This window comes from Balaenoptera ricei, chromosome 1 (genome assembly GCF_028023285.1).
Source record: "Balaenoptera ricei isolate mBalRic1 chromosome 1, mBalRic1.hap2, whole genome shotgun sequence".
Lineage (NCBI taxonomy): Eukaryota > Metazoa > Chordata > Mammalia > Artiodactyla > Balaenopteridae > Balaenoptera > Balaenoptera ricei.
The window spans coordinates 43,507,453-43,529,078 of NC_082639.1; the positions used below are offsets into that span (position 1 = coordinate 43,507,453).

General features: G+C 43.0%; 1 protein-coding gene across 1 annotated transcript in view; it reads right to left on the reverse strand.

The window, feature by feature from the left end:
- The window catches only part of RAB3B (RAB3B, member RAS oncogene family), a 60,137-nt gene extending 38,969 nt beyond the window's left edge, over positions 1-21,168 (reverse strand). The window contains exons 1-2 of the mRNA XM_059898480.1: positions 21,138-21,168; positions 12,284-12,511 (exon numbers count right to left, since the gene is read on the reverse strand). Coding sequence (XP_059754463.1) covers positions 12,284-12,511 — 228 coding nt within the window. The 5' untranslated portion in view covers positions 21,138-21,168. The remainder of the gene's footprint in view (positions 1-12,283; positions 12,512-21,137) is intronic.
- Positions 21,169-21,626: the final 458 nt, after the last annotated feature.

Below are 21,626 nucleotides of genomic sequence, written 5' to 3' on the forward strand. Positions count from 1 at the left end.
TTCACTCCTTCCCTTGTTGATCTTGTTGGCTTCTTTTAAATACCACCTCTATGCTAATGACTTGTTAATTTATATCTCCAGCCAGGGCCTCTGCCCTGACCTGCAGATTCATTTATCCAACAGCCTGTTCTGTATCTCTACTTGGTTATCTAATAGGCATCTAAAACTTAGCATAACCAAAACTCAGTCCCCAATTGTCTCCCCAAATCCTGCTTTCCCTGAAGTCTTCATATCTCAGTCAGAGGCATCGTCAACCTTCCGGTTGCTTAGCCCAAACATTTGGGATCATCCTTAATTCCTCCCCTTCCTTCTCTCCCACATCCAATTCATCTGCAAATCCTGTTAACAATATTTTCAGTGTATACACACTCTCACTACCACCACAGACCACTTTCACTACCACCACTGCTGCTCCCCTTCTTCAAGCAACCATCATTCCCAGCCTGGATTATTACAAATCCTAACTGATCCTCCCGGCTTCTGCCCTTTGTCGGTTTATAATTTATTCTTGAAATAGACATAAGTCTGCCTCAGAGCAATCCTGTTAAATATTAAAATGTAAGACACTAAAATGTTCTGGAATTAGTAATGATGGTTGCACAATATTGTGAATACTAAAACTCACTGAACTGTATACTTTAAAAGGGTGAATTTTATGATATATGAATTATATCTCAATTTTTTAAATGCTATTAAGTGCAACATGGATTGGGTCCTGAAACAGTAAAAGAACATTAGTTGAAAAACTAGTGAAATTCAGATAAAGTCTATAGCTTAGTTAATAAAACTGTACCAATTTTAATTTCTTACTTTTGACAAATGCACCATGGTTATATAAGATGTTAATCTTAGGGAAACTGGGTGAAGGATATATGGGAACTCTCTGTACTATCACTGGAAATTTTCTATAAATCTAAAATTATCCAAAAATAAAGTTTATTTTAAAAACTATAAGTCAGATCATGTAATTCCACTGCTCAAAACCCTCCCATCTCATCCTGAGTAAAACCCAAAGCCTTCAAAGATTTTTTTTGAGGAAACTCCATACTGTTTTCCACAGTGGCTGCACCATTTTACATTCCCACCAACAGTGTACAAGGGCTCCAATTTCTCCAGTCTTTGTCAACACTTATTATCTTTTTAATTTTATAATAGCCACCCTAACAGGTATGAGGAAATATCTCCTGGTTTTGATTTGCATTTCCTTAATGATTAGTGATGCTGAGCATTCTTCATATACTTGTTGGCCCCTTTGTAGGTTTCTTTGGAGAAATGTCTATTCAAGTCCTTTGATAGACCTACCATATGATCCAGCAATTCTACTTCTGGGTATGTACCCATAAGAATTGAAATAAGAACCTCAAAGAGATATATGCAATCCCATGTTCACTGCAGCATTAGTCACAATAGCTGAGATATGGAAACAACCCAAATGTCCATTGATAGATGAATGGATAAAGAAAATGTGGTATAAACATACAATGGAATATTATTCAGCCTTAAAAAAGGAAATTCTGCCATTTGTAACAACATGGATGAACCTGAAAGACATCAACCTAAGTGAAATAAGCCAGTCACAGAAGGACAAATACTGCATGATTCTATTTATATGAGATATCTAAAATAGTCAAATAAAAGCAGAAAATAGAACAGTGGTTTCCAGGGGCTGAGGGGAGGGGAAATGAGGAGTCGATCAATTGGTATAAAGTTTCAGTTACACAAGATGCAAGTTCGGACTTCCCTGGTGGTGCAGTGGCTAAGAATCTGCCTGCCAATGCAGGTCCGGGAAGATCCCACATGCCACGGAGCAACGAAGCCCATGGGCCACAACTACTGAGCCAGCACTCTAGAGCCTGCGAGCCACAACTACTGAGCCCACGTGCCACAACTACTGAAGCCCGCACACCTAGAGCCCATGCTCCACAACAAGAGAAGCCACTGCAATGAGAAGCCCGCACACTGCAACTAGAGAAAGCCTGCGTGCAGCAATGAAGACCCAACGCAGCCAAAAATAAAATAAAATTTTAAAAAAAAAGATGCAATTCTAGAGATCTGCTGTACAACATAGTGCCTATAGTTAAAAAAACTGTACCATGCACTTAAAAATTTGTTAAGAGGGTAAACCTCACGTTAACAGTTCTTACTACTAAAAAAAAGAAGAGGGGGTGAGGGGACAGAAGGAAACTTTTGGAGTTGATAAATAAGTCTATTATCTTGATTGTGGTGATGGTTTCACAGGTATATGCATGTATCCAAACCCATCAAATTATATACATTAAATATGTGTAGTTTTTTGTATATCAATTATACTTTTTGGGTTAAAAAAACCGAAAGTCTTTACAAAGGCCTCCAAGGCCCTACACAATTTGGCCCTCCCACTAACTCCAGCCTCATCTCTGACCACTCTCCTGCTCTAGCCCCACTGGGCTCCTACTATCCCTGGAATGTCCCAGGCATACCCCTGCCTCAGGGCTTCTGCACTTGCCTTTCCTTCTGCCTGGAATCCTCTTCCTCCAAATATCCCACACCTCCTTCAGGATTTTATTGAAAAGTGTCCTGCTCAGTGAAGTTCACCATGACCACCTTGATTAAATTTATAAACAGCCCTCCTATCCTATCCGATCCTATCCCTCTTATCCTGCTATATTTTCCTCCAGAGTGCTTATCATCACAGAACATATTGTGTATTTACTTATTTATTGCCAGTCTCCCACTTAAATCTAGGGGAATGTGGGATAAGGAATTCCATTTGTTACTTTCACTGCTGTGTCTGTAGCACCTAGAACAATGCTTGGTGCACACAATGTAAATATTGCTGAATGAATGAGTAAATAAACGAACAAACGCATAGAAGTTTGTTGTGGCTGGAATGGCTACAGCACACGGGATGTGGAGCAGAGGCAGGAGCTGTGGCTGGGAGATAAGGGAGGAGTCCAGTCATCTCACAGAAAGACCATCGTACAAAGCACATGGCAACTCACCCTAACCCTTAAAGTCTGCCCCCATCTCAGCCTATGTCGACTCCCCACCTTGGTTGGAATGTCTCTATTACACCCTCCTCTCTTGCCTTACCCTGCAATGCCCCCCACCTTCCTCCCAGAGGCCTTTCTTACCCACTCTACCCAATACTGAACTCTTTCTTCTTGGCATTCTACTGCATTCACTCAGCACCACACATCTGAGCTCTTTATGGTTTTCTGAATCGTTTTCTATCCCCAGTTAAGCAGCATGTGCCATCAGGCAGGGCTCTGCCAAAGGGGTCAGCCATCAACCACTGCAGACTCAGCTCAAGACTCAGAGAAAGAATTCGAGTGGATGTTCCTCAGCTCCTAAAAAGGATGCAGAGTCTAGCTCAGATCACATTCAGACTCCCAGTTGCCACAAATCAACCCTTGAGAGTATCAGAGTTATTAAGAATAAAGGCTACCAATTAAGGATCATTTACTATGTACCAGCCACTAGGCTAAGGATTATCTTGTATTATTCTCTCAACAACACCATGTGGTTGTTACTAAAATTATCTTTATTTTAGAAAGAAGAAAGTGAAGTACAGGGAAATAATGGGATTTGAACAAGGTGACAGTGGCAGAAGTGGGTTTGGAGCACAGGTTTGGCTCGCTCCAAAGGCTGCACTCCTGACAACGTGCTGCATTGCTTCTTGAACATACAAATAATTTCAGGGTTGTCAGCACACTGCCACTGAGTCAAAAACTGAGATCAGCCTGGACCACAGAGCTGGATGAATGAGATGGAGGGCCTCTGAGGTTGTTATTACATGCTAGAGCCAACTTTCATTACCATAAAGCCACCTCCTCCATGCAGCCCTTTCTGATGCTCTCAAGCTTAGAGGGAGCACTCCCTCTCTGAACTCCTCTAAACTTCCTGTACCTCTCTCAAGGCATCATTCATATCTGTAGCATCGTCGCTATTTGTGTACATGCTATATCTCTCTTACTACGTGAGCGCCCCCTTAGAGGTAGGGATGTTGTCTCACCAATCCCTGCAGAGCCTACCACACTCAGGCACAAAATGGGTCCTTGAAAGCAACTGTGATTTTGCTCCTGTCTTTTCTTTTGCTTGTAAAGATCTTCCCCAACATTAACCTGAAATACTCTTACTCATTTGCCAACACCCAGTTCAAACGCCCCCTCCTTTGTGAAGCGGAAAATAACTTTTCTAGGTAGAGGTAGCAGCTCCTTTCCCTGTGTTCCCACAGCACTTTCTTCATCCCTTTATATCACTTATGTTGTATTGTAGCTGTTTATTTGCCCTATGATGACAGTGCCTGGCACCTAATAGGCATGTGACACATGTTTATTGAATGAATGAATGTGCAAATTTCTTTTTCCCCCACACCAATTTGGGTGGAGGGAAGGCAGTGGTGGCCCCAAAGTGTGGAGGCCCCTTGAAAAGCCAATCAGGATTGCTGGTTAATTTATCTGCAAATTACAAAGGCAGACTATGCCTGCATTCTGATTTGACCTCCCATAGTCTTTGTTGTGATTTTAAAAATCAGATTAAACCTCCCCAGCAGCTGGTTCCTACCGGCTTTGGGAAGATGAAAGTGTCAACGTGTCTCTGCAGCCACACCAGGAAACTTGCTGCCTAGAAAAATCAATTCTGAATATTGTAAGAGCTAAGTACAGGATGTTGTACTCAGCAAGTGTTTCCATATTCCTGGAGCCACAGGGACCTGTCGCAGCCCTCATGTTCCTGTTCAGCCTCTGGCCTCTTCTGTGCTGCCCATCAGTCTCTCTGGGTCCCCATTATGTTCTGGTGGCCAGATTTCAACTTCCTGAAGGTGGCATAAGGAGTTTTGGAATGAGTCCTTAGTAAGTCCTATCTCTCTCTGGACCTCAGCCTCCTCATGTCTAAAATGAGACTGAGATGTGACAAGCTCTAAGCTCACAGGCTTGTTGGCACCTAAGAAGATGACAGGCATTCTCAGCAGGTAGTCTTAGCCTAAGACACAGACAGTACCTGTTTCAGAGAGTTAGCAGAGGGAGCTATCATTAGAGAAGACAGAACCTGAGTTAGAACCTTGAAAAATGGGGAGAATTTATATTAGATCATTTCCATGTTATTAATGGATGCTGTGGTAGTCAGAATAATGGTCCCCCAAAGATATCCATGTCTTAATCCCCAGAACCTATGAGTATGTTACCTTGCATGGCAAAAGGGACTTTGCAAATGTGATTAAATTAAGGTTTTGAGATGGGAAGATTATTATCCTGGATCACTCAGAAGAGCCCAAGGTAATCATATGGGTCCTTATCAGAGAAAGGCAGGAAGGTCAGAGAGAGAGAGAAGTTGACAGAATTTACACCGCTGGCTTTGAAGATGGAGGAAGGGGCCCTGAGCAAAGGCATGCAGGCAGCCTCTAGCAGCTGGAAAAGGCAAGTTAATGGATTCTCCCCTTGCCCCCAGAAGGAACACAAATCTGCCAACACCTTGATTTTTAACCCAGTGACATCCGTTTTGAACTTCTGACCTCCAGATCTATAAGATAATAAATACATGCTGTTTTAAGCCACCAAATTTATGGTAATGTGTCAGAGAGGCAATAGGAAACAAATGCAGTTGCCCATTAAACAGCTGACCAATCATGTATAATAATCCATTATTATATATATTCTTAAATATACAAGGGAAAAGTCAATCTCTCTTGATGTCCCAGTTTGCTTCCCTTAACAGAACAAGAGAATTATGTTACTCATTTTACTTCACTTTTGGAGCTCAGAGGTAAATTCATTCTCACCAGTTCCTGGAGAGCAGAGAATGTGTCATATTCATATTAACTTCTCTAGCCCCACTGTCTGGGATAGTAAATATTTGTTAAATGACTGCTCAAGAGTCACAATCCTCCTTAGTCTGGGTTTCTGGTATATCCTTTCCCCACATTCCTAAGCTCCATTACATTTTATTATACTCTTATATTGTTGGTCCTAAGATATAGGTCTTTGACATTCCCAGATTTGATATTCACGTTTTAATATTTATAAGTGATTCCAAAGCCATGTGGTAACCTAAATGTCATCGAGGCAGCTATGTGGGTGGTTGGCTAGTGAGTGAAAGAAACTAGCTGACTACCAACAGCCTATCTCACCCTAGTCTTATTGTTCTCAGCTCCTGGTTATGTAGGGAGTCACTCTCAACACTATGGAATTTAGGATTTCCACAAAACCCCCTAAGACTCCTCCTATTTTTCCCAGATTTCATCATTCTGCCCAACCTCTCTTTGGAGCGAATGCTTACTTCTATTTCTTTAATTATAAAAAGAGCTGTTGGAGGAGGACCCTCCTTTCCCCCTCCATGAAGAAGACTGTCCATGGAGATCGAGGCTTCTACTGTAGACCTAGGTGGAATGTTTCAAGCCTTAAGCATTAGTAAGTCTGGGCCACATGGACTTTGACCCTGGGTGCATGTTGTAGGAGCTAGTGGCAGCTAGCCACTCATGTCGGCCTGTGATTGGGTCTGTATGTCTATCTGACTTCAGAGTGAAGTATTAGCCAGCTCCAATTCCCTGAAGACTTGGGCCATGTGCTTCTTCCTAGTTTTATCACTAAGAAGGCTGTCACATTACTCCCCATCTCTCTGACTCTTGTATCTATCTCTCAACTGGTTCCAGACTTAAGGGGTGAAGACAAGGAGTATCATTTCTTGATCGCCCTAGAACTTTAATGAAAACTATTATTTGTTTAGTGTTTACTCCATGCCAAGGACTATGCAGGTGTTTTATACACATTATCTTTTCAAAATCATCATCAAAGGGAATTCCCTGGCAGTCCAATGGTTAGGACTCCACGCTTTCACTGCCAGAGGCCTGGGTTCAATCCCTGGTCAGATACGGAGATCCCACAAGCCGCACGGTGTGGCCAAAAAAAAAAAAAAATCATCACCAGTACAACAAAACAAGTAGAATAATGGAGGTACATGCAAGCACCGTAGTGACTGAGGGTTTCAGAAGAGGGAGTTGCAGAGAAAGAAAGAGGATGGAGAACAGCAATACCAGGACAAGCCCAGGAGTGAGGACAGTGGCCTTTAAATCCTTCACAAAACACAGAGTTCTCCAACTCTCGATAGAAAAATGTTAGGCCAGCCAGTCCATTCCCCAGTCTCTATACAAGTAACCCCGGACCCATGAGACACTCCGATATTTAAAGTCTTCTTGACAAGAAGGTCACCAAAAAAAGCCTCACTGGTGGGAGCGAGAAGGAGGACATTCTGTCCTTCCACAGTCGAGGCCCCTGCCACCGCGTCCCCTGACAGAGACCAGGCCTGGAGTGAGCTGGTGTGGTGAAGGTCATCAGCCTTTTAAACTGTGAATAGAATTGAGCCTGAACCCAGCTGCATGCGGGGGATGAGACCTAAGTCACAGTTCAGCGATTCCTGAGCTCTGTGTCTCAGTGCTTGAGTTTGAAACAAGTCTATTTTTTTTTCCTTCATGGCCCTTACCACAGATGAAATTAGATATTTTTCACCCATGTACTTAGTATCTATCTCTCCTGCTACAGCGTTAACTCCAGGAGAGCAGGAAGGGTGTTTCCCCACTGCTAGCACAATGCCTGGCACAGAGGGAGTATCAGATGAATGTCTATTGAATGAATAAAAGAATGAAGTTTACTGTTTGGCTCTGCACAAGTAACTTGACATCTCTGGGCTCAACCACCCATTCTTTAAGGAGATAACTACCTCCCTGGGTCAGAGGGAAGGTGGGAAGACACAAAGAATGATTTAAAGCACGTACAGGAAGAATTCACATGGTTGACAATATCCATAGTCCTTCTGATCTACTCAAAACTTCATAGTTCTCCTTGGGCTTTCCTTTCCATATCCTTCCCTTGAATTTCACAACATCCCATGAGGCAAGAAGAACAAGGATTATTTTCTCCTTTTGATAGTTGGGGAAATAGGTCCAAATAGGTCCATGGAGGGCAGGGGTTATTCCAGATCACACAACGACTGAACTTCAGGGCGAGCCAGGACTGGAATGCAGGACTCCACAGTGGTGGGTCAGCTCAGTCATCCCACAGAACCCCGGATCCTTCCCTTGGCCAGCACCAGACCCAATAGCCCCTGCAATGGGCCCCACATGGAGGTAGTGGAAGGCTCTCTCCCACTCTTCTCTTCCCACATGTCTCCAGGAGTTGCTTGGCAACAAGCACCCAAGCAGTAAGTGGCCTCTAGTCAAGTGTGTTGCTGTGGAGTTACCAATTCTCCCTCCCTCCACACCTGTGCATGCTCTCACTCTCTATTAATGAGATTTGTCCCCTACCCTCACCACCTCACTAAGATTCTCTTCTCTATTCCACAATAATTAACCTCTCTGGACACAGAAGAGACTCTCAGGGACCTATATGGCAAGGGACCCCAGGGAACAAGGCACTACCAATACCCTCATGATCCCCCAGAGATGACAGAAACTCCTTTTGTGAATGGTCCTGCTCAGTGATGCTCATAACCTCCTCTTCTTCCCTCTCCAGCTTCCACCCTGACAATGGCTTTTTTGAAATCCCCTGGGAGAGATCAAATGAGCTTGAAAAATTTATTTGAACACTTCATACAGTGCTAGTGAATCCCTGGATGCTGTTCCAGCACTTCTGGAATCACAGGTGGGAAACATTGTGAGGGAACCTAGTTACCATTTGCATGAAGATCAGGAGGAGAGAAAGGACAGAACCTAACATTTATTGTATTCCTACTATGTGCCAGGCACAATACTATGTTATCATGTAGCCCCTCCCTCAACAAACCTGTGAGAACTTTACAGTTGAGAATATTATCTATTCATAGAAGTGAAATGACTTACCAAAGCTCACACAACTTTAAAAAATCACAGAACTCTCAGAGAAGTAAATATGTATAAATAGATATGTATAAGAAGATACGTGTCCCTCCCTCTCCCTACACAATTAATTAATCATCAAATTCTGTAAATTTTAATCTTAATTCTCTCTCCTCATTTCCATCACTTATGTCATTTTATCACTTTCTCAGTGTTATGTACTGAATGTTTGTGTCCTCCCAAAATTCATGTGTTGATGCCCTAACCCCCAGTGTGGTTATATTTGGAAATGGGGACTTGAAGGAAGTAACTGAGGTTAATTGAGGTCATAAGGGTGGGGCCCTGATCTGATGGGATTAGTGTTCTTGGAAGAAGAGACTCCAGAGTGCTCGCTCACTCCTCTCCAGTGTGAGCACCAAGGAAAGGAAGTGTGAGCACACAGCAAGAAGCCAGCCATATGCAACCCAATGGGAGAGCTCTCACCAGACATCAACACCTGCTGGCACCTTGATCTTGGACTTCCAGTCTCCAGAGCCATGAGAAAATTAATGTCTGTTGTTTAAGCCAACTAGTCTGTGCTATTTTATTATGGTAGCCTGAGCAGACTAATACATTTAGTTCAGGCCCTTAAACTTACCCAAACCACTAGTTTCTTTGCCTCATATCCATCTACCCTCCCAAACTGAAGCCAGAAATTTTTCTAAAATGAAAATCTGACTTTGTTAAAACCCTTCTATGCTCCCCAATGCCCATGGTAGTAGTCTCCAAATTCATACCCCTGTAAGAAAAATGTAGGCACAGCACTCACAGTATTTGTATATTTACTTAGATTACATATTCATATATATTAAACCTACTTCTGTATACAAACGATATTAAAATATATTAAAATGACAAATAATATTTAAATGTTTACGTTTTAATGCATATATGAACAGTACAGAAAAATTTTTTTTTTGCTATAGAAAAGCATGCATGCACACACACACACACGCACAAAACCCTTTGTTAACTTTTTTTTTAGCAAAAGCAGTGTGATTGACTATGTCAGATCTAATTAGATTGTCATTGATTTTACCTCAAAACATGGCTGACAATGAACTTGTGCTAGGTGTCAGTCTAGCCATTTTCTGTGCTCACTTAGGCTTATTATAATTAATATAGTCTTCAATCAGAGGTTTCTTGGTAGGACTCTTTTAAATCCACATATCCATCATGGGGGTTCATTTAGTTAAAATGAGGTAGTACAATCAATATATCCACTTAACTAGGCACAGGAAAAGTGCAAAAGCTCACAACGGGCTGAAAATGAATAAAAGAGTGAGGGAGCCACTACTGCCAACCCCTTAAAGGGCAGAGTATTTCCTCCCACCTGAAGATTTTTTGAGTGTAGGATCTGTGAGCACCAAATGTGGAGATCAAATGAAGATATCCATGTCAATCCATATGGTAAATATTAGTAAACATTTAGTTTATATACAAAGACAAGAATAAACTCTAGTAAGTTTCTTCAGTGCCCTAAGGAATAATCAGACATGTACCCTCTGGCCCATTTCAAAAACCTTCTATTTGTTGTCCAAGGTCTCCCTGACTCCCAAGCCACCACCTGACAGCCTCTCCAGCAAATTTCTCTCTCAGCATCCCCTCCCTGCTCTTTCCCAGCCTTGTTCCATTTTCACTGTATTGCTCACCATGCCCCAAATATCCTTTGCTTTCAGCCCCCTCTGTGCACTGGCTGCAGGGAGGATGTCAGACTACATAAATGGAAGCACTGGGCACAGAACAGGTACTTAATAAATGCTTATTGATTCTCACCATGAGGTAGTTAAACTAGATCAGTGGTTCTTCAATTTTAGCTAACCTCAAAACCACCTGGAAGACTTGTTATAACACAGATTGTTGGGCTGTACCCCAGAGTTTCTGATTCTTTGGGTCTGAGGAGGGATCTGAGATTATGCATTTCTAACAAATTCCCAGTGATGCTGACGTTGCTGATCTGGAGACCACACTTCTAGAACCAATGAACTAAATGGAATGTGTAGCTTCTTGCATTTCTAATGGTTTGATTCCTCAGTGCTTTTAATAGAGACTAAATAAACAAAATGAACTTTTATCTCTATATAAAATAATACTTAACATGATCACAAATGAAAATATGGGCTCTATAAGACCTAATGTGCACAGTGTAGAGAAAAGAGCACATACTTTAGAATCAGAAGATTTGAGTTGGAATCCCAATTTGTAGCTGCGTGGTCAACCTAAGGCAAATTAATTACTCTCTGAATATCTGTCCCATGGGGTTGATTGTGAGATAGTATTAACACATGGAAATAATTTGTAAAAAGAAAAGTACTGTATACAGATTATACTAATAACATATATGTGCAATGTATTAATGTTGAGTGGACTGATAATAAATAATATATGTTTTGAATACTTTAAATCACAAATTTCTAAAATTTCCAATCCCAGTGCTAATTCAGTATAGAAAAGTATATGATGTACATGTTGCTATATCATCTCAAATACATATAAATTTTATTAGTACCACTGGTAAATACCAATAATAGTAGCTGTGGTGGCCAATTTCCAAGATAGTCTCCAATGATTCCCACCTCCCAGGATTCATACCCTTGTGTAGTTTCCTCCTACACTGAATCAGTGACCAATAGAATACTCTAATAAGAGACACTGCCACTTCCTGTTTGGTTTCTTGGATCTCTCCCCCTAGGAGATGCCATGAAGACACTCTGCGGAGTCAAGCAGATCTGTGGAAAGAGCCACATGGAAAGGAATGAAGGCCTCCTGCTAAAGTCAGTGCCAGACATGTGAGTAAGCCACCTTGGAAGGGAATCCTCCAGGCCCACTCAAACCTTCAGGTGACTGTAACCTAAGCCAACATCTGGCAGCAACCTCATAAGAGACCACAAGCCAGAAATCAAGCCACTCCCAAATATTTGATCCACAGCAACTGTGTGTTAATGAATTATTATTGTTGTTTTAAGCCATCAAGTTTTGAAGTGATTACAGAGTGATCGATTATGGATACAGTAGCTAACATTTACTGTGCATTTATTATGTTCCGGAACTATGCTAAGCACCCAACAACCCTATGACATAGATGCTATTATAATCCCCAAAGAGGAAAGCGTGGCCCAGAGAGGTTAAGTAATTTAGTCAAGGTTCCATGACTAGTCACTGGCAGAACTGAAATCTGAATCCAGGTCTGTAACTCCAAAGCCCAGATTCTTGGTTACTCATCCATATAAGCCAGGATAAAACCTTTTGGACAGTTAAGCAGCAGAAGCAACTGAGTCCCCAGAGGAGAGCAAAACTGTATAAAACCAACAAGGGATAGGCCAGGGGCCAGATACACAATAGCACTGGTGCCTAATGTCATAAAACCCAGAAGTTCTAAACTGGCCCCACCGCCCAGCCTTTGTACCAGCAAACGAGTCAGCTCTTGGGACATTTCTGCCCAAGATGCCCAGGACTCACCCAAATCTGCAGCTTCACTCGCTTCTCGTGGCGGTAGACTGTCTTCACCTTAAAGTCAATACCCACGGTGCTGACGAAGGCTGGGGTGAAGGTGTCGTCAGCATAGCGGAAGAGGAAGGATGTTTTGCCAACACTGCTGTTGCCGATGATGAGCAGTTTGAACATGTAGTCAAAATTCTGGTCAGAAGCATCTTTGACTCCGGCTTTACCGTCAGTCACTGAAGCCATCTGCAGGAGAGACCTGTGGTCACTCAGGAACACACCTCCAGTGTCACCCTGGATCACCTAACTTTTAATGGTCACACCGCCCTGCGTACACTCACTCCACACCCCGGCATCACTGAGGAAATACACACTACTCAGAGTCACCCCTTCCCTGCACCTGCCCCAAATGTTGTCTCAGGATTGGGGTGGAACCCAGATCCTCCCGTTCATCCCTTCAGCAAATATTTACTGAACACATTGTTCTGGGTCAAGCCCTGTGCTGGGCACAAGGAATACAAGTATGAATCAGACATGGTGTCCGACCTCTGAGTGGCCACAGATTAGAGTAAAAAACTCATAAACACAGAGTAACAAAGCAGTGGATAAGTGATAAGACAGAGGGAAGCCTTGGCTGAGGAAGCCCATAAGAAGCACCTAACCCAACCTGGAGGCATGGTGGGCAAGGAGCGGCTCCTGTAGGGGTAGCTCCTAAGCTGAGTTTGGAAAAAAAAAAAAAAAGGCCAAAACAGCAAGTCAAAACAAGGGAAGCAATCACAACGACCTCATACCATCCTCCACTCTGCTGCTAGTCGTCTTTGTTTGTTTACAAAAGAAAATCTCTCCTTTGAAAGTATATATCCATTACAAAACGTTAGAAAAAAACACAAGAATGTAAAACAGAAAATTTTAAATTACCAGACACAGCATCCACTCAGAATCTGCCATTGTTAACATTTGAAGTTTATTTCCTGCTTTATTTTTTCACACACCAGAGTGCCGTCTATTTTGAAATTATACCTTATTATTTAATTTAAAAGGTAATACATTGTAATATACCTAGGCCTTAATATTACCAGCAAATATTTGTCAAGTACTCGTTATTTCCCATGAGAGATATGATGGTGACAATAACCATATAACAGTTCCCATTTATTGAGCACTGTGATATTGTGATATAATAAAAGACATGTATTTGGTCTGGGTTCCTGGTTCCAGGCAGAGCTCCTGAAACCTTTGCAATCTCTGGAAGTGCAAGTGATAAGTGTCTTGTTGTGCGCTGATGAGATGCCTGGTGGCTGGGACTCCAGGACAGCCTCAGAGTGGGGGCTGGTTGCCAGAGGCACCAAACACATGATTAGAGGGTTGGAACTTTCAGCACCACCCCCTAACCTCTGGGGAGGGGAGAAGGGCTGGAGATTAAGTTGATGACTAAAGGCCAATAACTTAATCAATCATGCCTACAGTAATGAAATCTTCATAAAAAACCCTAACCAAAGCGGTGTGTAGATCTTCCAGGTTGGTGATCACGTTGATGTGCTAGGAGAGACCCTGGAAGCTCCAAGACACCCTTTCCCCCTACCCTGCCCTATGCATCTCTTCCATCTGGCTGTTCCTGAGTTGTATCCTTTACACTTTTACAATAAACCAGTAATTAGTATTAAAAAAAAGGGTAATACACACACTGAAAATAATTCAGACAAACTTTACTATTTGCAAGTATTACTTTATCACCATCTGCAATTGGCATTATTTTCTTAACTTTTAGCATAAAAAGTAGGTAATATGGAACCTAAAGGTTTACAGTGAAAAGTAAGTCTTGCTTCCACCCCTGATGCCCAGTCTCTAGTTCCTCTCCCCAGAGGCAAACATGTTAACGATTTATGTATCTTTCAAAGATAGTCTTTGCATATATAAGCACAGAGGTCTGTTCATATATATATATAGAGAGAGAGAGAGAGAGAAATGATAACATACAATACATTCTAGTCTATATCTTCCATGTGTATTTTATTTTATTTTATTTTCCATGTATATTTTAATAGCTGAGATAATTAGTTTTGTATCCTGCTCCTTTTCACTTAACATTATATCATATACTGAGACTTTAAAAATTCTTCATAAATATGATTTCAATTGACTACACTTTATTCCATCCTATGGTTGTGTCATATGACCAATTCTTTAAAGTCATATATTTATTTTCTGTTCTTAATTATAAAAATTAAGTTTCAGTGACCATTTCTTTACATATTTTTTCTCTTTCCTATTTATTTCCTTAGGAGAGATTCCTAGAAATGGAACCCCTGGTCAAAGAATAACTCTACAGAAACACAGATTTGACCCTTACCTCAATTTCCTTTATCTTATATTATCCTCTAGATAGACCTGGGAGATAAAACTGGAAGGACAAAGATTACTATCCCCATTGGATCAAGAAGGGAACTGAGGGCCAGAAATTATAAAGATTTGCCCAAGCCTCACAACTAACAGCTGAGACTAGACCTAGTACCATGAAGTAATATGGGAGAGGTCAAAATTCCTGCACTATTCTTCAGCTGAATTCTTGGGTGAGTCATATCAGCTCTCTAAGCCACAGCATTTTACCTTACAACAGAGAAAATACCACCTACTTCACTGAGCTATGGTACCAATAGAGTGAGCAGTTACCATATGTAAATAATCTGGCATGGTTTCTTGATCTATGGGAGGTACTCAATAAATATTAATTCACTGCCTTTTTAATTCACTTCTGCAGTCAAATCTTGTTCAAGTGCCCTCTCCCCAATCTGGGCTCCATAATTTGAGCCTGTTTTACAATTAACTGTCTGTCTCTCCTTCTGGATTCAGCTGAGTTTCATCCATCCTTATACCCTGTCAACAATGAACCTAGAGTAAATCCTTGGGCATGTTACTCCTTTCAGTAAACATTTATTGAACATTTGCTATGTGCCAGACTACTGATGTAAATGTTGTATTATTGGTTTTCATTTTTCTGATGCAGCTGTTTGCACTCTTAGATTACCAGAATTAGAAGGGATTTTAGAGTGGCAGCTTTATCATAACAAAAAGCCTGGCTACTGGTCCCAGCTTTCCCAGTAACTCAATGTATGAACTTGGACAAGTCACCTAAACTCTGAGCTTCAATGTCCTCATCTATGATATGATCACATTACCTACTGCAGAAGGCTGCTGTGATTTTTAAATAAGAAAATGTAGGAAAAGAAGAAGTAAAACTGTCACTGTTTGCAGATGACATGATACTATACATAGATAATCCTAAAGATGCCACCAGAAAACTTCTAGAGCTAATCAATGAATTTGGTAAAGTTGCAGGATACAAAATTAATGCACAGAAATCTCTTGCATTCCTATACACTAACAATGAAAGATCAGAAAGAGAAATTAAGGAAACAATCCCACTCACCATTGCAACAAAAAGAATAAAATACCTAGGAATAAACCTACCTAAGGAGGTAAAAGACCTGTACTCAGAAAACTATAAGACACTGATGAAAGAAATCAAAGATGACACAAACAGATGGAGAGATATACCATGTTCTTGGATTGGAAGAATCAATATTGTGAAAATGACTGTACTACCCAAAGCAATCTAGAGATTCAATGCAATCCCTATCAAATTACCAATGGCATTTTTTACAGAAGTAGAACAAAAAATCTTACTTGTATGGAGACACAAAAGACCCCGAATAGCCAAAGCAATCTTGAGGGGAAAAAAAAGAGCTGGAGGAATCAGACTCCCTGACTTCAGACTATACCACAAAGCTACAATAATCAAGACAATATGGTACTAGCACAAAAACAGAAATATAGATCAATGGAACAGGATAGAAAGCCCAGAGGTTAACCCACGCACTTATGGTCAACAAATCTATGACAAAGGAGACAAGGATATACAATGGAGAAAAGACAGTTTCCTCAATAAGTGGTGCTGGGAAAACTGGACAGCCATGTAAAAGAATGAAATTAGAACACTCCCTAACACCATACACAAAAATAAACTCAAAATGGATTCAAGACCTAAATGTAAGACTGGACACTATAAAACTCTTAGAGGAAAACATAGGAAGAACACTCTTTGACATAAATCACAGCAAGATCTTTTTTGACCCACCTCCTAGAGTAATGGAAATAAAAACAAAAATAAACAAAAGGGACCTAATGAAACTTAAAAGCTTTTGCAGGGCAAAGGAAACTATAAACAAGACAAAAAGACAACCCTCAGAATGGGAGAAAATATCTGCAAACGAATCAATGGACAAAGGATTAATCTCCAAAATATATAAAGAGCTCATGTAGCTCAATATTAAAAAAACAAACAACCCAATCAAAAAATGGGCAGAAGACCTAAATAGACATTTTTCCACAGAAGACATACAGATGGCCTAGAGGCACATGAAAAGATGCTCAACATCACTAATTATTAGAGAAATGCAAATCAAAACTATAATGAGGTATCACCTCACACTGGTTAGAATGGGCATCATCAGAAAATCTACAAACAATAAATGCTGGAGAGGGTGTGGAGAAAAGGGAACCCTCTTGCACTGTTGGTGGGAATATAAATTGATACAGCCACTATGGAGAACAGTATGGAGGTTCCATAAAAAACTAAAAATAGAACTACCATATGACCCAGCAATCCCACTACTGGGCATATACCCAGAGAAAACCATAATTCAAAAAGACACATGCACCAGTGTTCACTGCAGCACTATTTGTAATAGCCAGGTCATGGAAGCAACCTAAATGCCCATCGACAGACGAATGGATAAAGAAGATGTGGTACATATATACAATGGAACATTACTCAGCCGTAAAAAGGAATGAAATTGGGTCATTTGTAGAAACATGGATGGACCTAGAGATGGTCATAACAGAGTGAAGTAAGTCAGAAAGAGAAAAATAAATATCGTATATTAACGCATATATGTGGAATCTAGAAAAATGTTACAGATGAACCGGTTTGCAAGGCAGAAATAGAGACACAGATGTAGAGAATAAATGTATAGACACCAAGGGGGGAAAGCGGAGGGGCGGTGGTGGTATGATGAATTGGGAGATTGGGATTGACATATATACACTAATATGTATAAAATACATAACTAATAAGAACCTGCTGTATAAAAAATAAATAAATTTTAAAAAAAAAGTAAACGTATATAAGGGTGCTTCATACCTACACTGTGTGGAGAAAACTACACCTGGCCTTGTGTAGAATCAGTTGGAAAAGTGCCTGCCTTTATTAGCTATGTCTGCCATAGGTTCAAGGCAAGAGTAAAAACATAGTTTCAGCTCCTGGTCTGATCCACTCCCCGTCATTTTCAGGTAAAAAAATTGAGGCTCCACAAAGAGAAGTGATTTGTCAAAGGTCATACAGCAAGTCAGTTGGAGCATCATTACTAGAACTTCTGTCATCTGATTACCCCCAAATTGGACTGGGCTTAGGGAAAATAAAAACTACAACAATTTTAGGGTGAGTAGAAAAGCATCCCCAGCACCCTGAGATCTCTTTCCCAGCACTTGCCATACTGTACTGTCAACATTTGTTTATGTGCACACAGCATAGCTTTCCCAGAAGGTGGTATGAGAACAGGGAGAGCTGAGAGGTACAGCTGGAAGGCAGGTTCATGTGGACGCCCCCAAGGGGATCTTCTTAAGAGGGGGGCAGGGGCTACACAGACATTTGGAAGAGAAGTAAAAACCACCCCAGCAGGCAGCTGCCTGAGGCAGATCTGAGCAGGCAGGTCAAGGCACAGTGGTGTCTGCAGAACTGCATTTGTCAAATAAGCATCAATCAGATCTTCTCTCTCTTTTTTGACAGTCACATAAATGACAGAGCTGGGTAGCTCACTGTCTTCATGACAAGCAATACAGATGAAGGCCCAGGGAAGTCATATCTGGTCCCAGGCTGGGGGAAAGAAGGAAATGGCTCCTCCAAGGGTTGGTGTGAAAAACAAACAACACTTTGAGTCTGATAAGTATCTAAGGAAGGACCTGACTTCAGCCAGGAAAGAGGAGGGAAGAGGAGACAGCCTTAAAATCCAGCAAGAAGAGATCAACTGAATACATGTAGTGAAGAAGTAAATGGATGAACTTCTCTTTTGAAGGAAAGAGCACAAGACAAAGTCAGAGACACCTGGGCTGAGCCCTGGCTCTCTAAGCAATTGTGTAACCTTAGGCAGATCACACCCTGGGCCTCAGTTTCCTTATCTATAAAATGAGTTAATAAAGTGACTTCCGGGCAAACTATTGGAAGAATTAAAACCAGTACATGAGAGAGTGCTTTGTAAACCCCTTTCAATTCTTTTCTTTTTCTTTTTTTTTTTTTTTTTTGGTCTGTGTGTTTCATGTTTTCTTCTACCAAATCATCCTAGATAGTGGAAATAGCTTGGGGTTCCAAATCGAACAGACTAGGTTCAATTTCCAGGTCTATCATTTATTAGCTGTGAGCCCTTGGCAAGAAATCTTACATGAGTAAGACACAGTTTCCTCATTTGTAAAACAAGCATTGTTGTGAGGATTATAGTCAATGTTGGTAAAGCATTTAGATAGTATATGACATATAGCAGGTACTCAGTAAATGTAATTCTGTCTTCCTATTGGGAACATTTATCAGTAAGGATAAGGAGGGAGCTGGGCAATGTGAACCTCACCCTACTATATGCAACCTCCTCCCTAAAGCCATACGGTACTAACTTTTCTAATTCAACCTTTCTTTAGACCATTCCCCACCACCAGCCCAGCCCAGCTCACCTCCTCACTGTTTCCCCTGATCTCTTAGAGCCACAGAAACAATATTGCAATAGCTACCATTTAGTGAGCACCTACTAAATGCCAGGCACCCTACCAGGTGTTTTCAGTGCATTCTATCTTGCATACAGTAGATGCTTGATAAATGTTCACTTCCTTCTCCAGACTGGAAGGAGACAGCCATGGGTGTGACCACTGTCATAATGTAGGCACACCCACATAATAACATCAGCGGTCTCTCTCTTTTGAATAGTGCTTTACAGTTTATGAAGCTATTTTCGCCCAAATTATCATATTTGATTCTCACAACAATTCGTGGGGGTAAATGAGGAAACTGAGGCAGGAGCACAGCCACAGCTCAATTAGTCATTCAATCAACATTCATTGAGCACCTACTGTGTGCCAGGCCCTGTGCTGTACTCTGGGGAGATGAAGAGAAACCATAGGAGTTCCAGCTTAGAGGAGAAACCTTCTTAAACACCCTCTATAGGTTGCTGGTGTCTCCCTTCATATTGTAATCCTTAAGAAACCGGAGATTTATTTCTTGGACTGGAGATCATTTTATATTTTTGCCTGCTTCCATACTGTTTCCTGTGATAGGATCATTCTTTCCTCTGCGGCTAGCTAAATTCTTCATGACCAGGAAGTCTTCCCTGACCCACCATCCTCTGGCAGAATGTCTTTGCTAGGGCAAACACGGCACCAGGGCTTCCCAAGGCTTTTCACAGATTTCCATTGTCTTCCTCCCTTTATAGGCTCAGAACAGGTGAGCAAACACACACACACACACACACACACACACACACACACACACATCCAACTCCTTTTACTATCCCCCACCCTTTTCCATCTGGATTCCAAGAAGCTGGGATGGATGGCCCTGTCCTTCTCCCACTCCCCTCCACACCTCTATTAGCTGCCACCTCCCTCCCTAAAATCTCTTCCCACACTTGGACTCCAGAACAGAGTCAGCCTGTTCTGTGGATGAATTTCTCTGTCAACGATTCTCTTCTTGTCTCTGACCCCAGGTAGCAGTGTAACAGGGTCCAATGTCTGCGCCCCCTCCTCAGCCTTCTGAGGAGCTAAGACACAGCTACCAGCTAGATGCCCTTGGACTCCACTCTGGGCCCCAATCATCTTCCCACTCCCACACCACAACCCACACCTGGCTTCCTCTGCACCATGACCAGCCCATCTACCACCCTAAACTCTCCAAGTTCCCCGACAGTTCCTCCACTCCCGGCTGCCAACCCCTTGCTCTATTCCAGTGCCTCTCCATGCGCCACCCCTAGCGAGAACTCAGGTGCCCACAGCCCATATCCAAGGCCTTGGCTCTCTCCCTCCATCAGCTCCCCACCCCCTTTTTCTGCAGCCTGGATAGACCCAGCCTTGCCTCCCACCTCCAAGCTTCCCACCTCCAAGCCCCATCCCTCTCCCGCACTCAGGTTACCCCCCTTGCTTATACCCACCTGGGCTCCGGCACCACACCACACTCACTTTACCTTCTCCCGGCCCAGCACCTCCTTCCTGCCCAGCGCCCCTTCCCCTCATCACCTCACTCCTCCCCAGCTCGAAACGACCCCCGCCGGCCAGTCCCCTCCCCTTAGCTCTTCGCTTCCACGCCTCCCTTCCCTCGCTCCTCTCAGTCCTCTCGCTTCAGCACCCCCTTCCCCGCCCCTCGGCTGGCTGGTACCCTCTGCCCGCACTGCCCCTCTCAGCTCCCTCCTTACTTCTCCCCCCATCCCCCCCCCCCCGTTTCCCCCTCAACGAGCCCTCACTGCGCTCCAATTGCCGCTCATCCTTTTCCCCAGCCCCGGCGCCCTCTTTCTCGTTCCCCCAATCCCTCTGCCCCTGCCTTTGGAGCTCTCCTTGCGGCCCTCACCGCCCGGGTAGACCCTGCTCAGCGCCCCCTCCCCAGGCTACGCGCCCCTTCACTGCCGCGGTGCCCCTCCTCAGTGGCCTCGCCTGGCCCCTTCTCCTTGGTGTTCCCTCCGCTGCCCCGTGCTCCTTCCCAACGCCCACTCACTGTCCCCAGCGCCCTGCGCCGGGAATCGGTCCCAGATCCTCCCCGGGCGGGCTGCCGGGCCGCGCCCCTTACCTGGGACTCCGGGTGAGGACGAGCGGCTCGCTCCCTGGCAGCGCCGCGGAACCGCTGGACCTGGCGGCGGGCGGCAAAAGGCGCAGTGGGTTCGCCGAGCAGGGCGGTGCGGGGCGGGTCTGGTCCCCACCGCAGCGACTTCGGGCTGAGGCTCGGGCTGCAGCTGGGCTGGGCCACCACCGCGTCCAGGGCCCACCCATGCCCCGCCCAGGGGCGGAGTCCCTATTCGCCGGGCCCCCAGCTCTGGGCAGGTGAAGGAAATCCGAGGTATCTTGGGGGCCCGGAGCTCCCCAATATCTGGGTGACTACCTTGATTTATCTTAATTCTCACTCCTCGTTCCATACACTGAACTTACTAGAGTGATCAGAGAGCTTCGATGATAATGTAGATGATGATGGATTTGTAGCTTTGCCATTTCTAAAGCACTTCCCTGTCGTTATACCGCTTCATCCTCACAAAAGCCCGGGTAGAGAGGCAGAATCTGGACG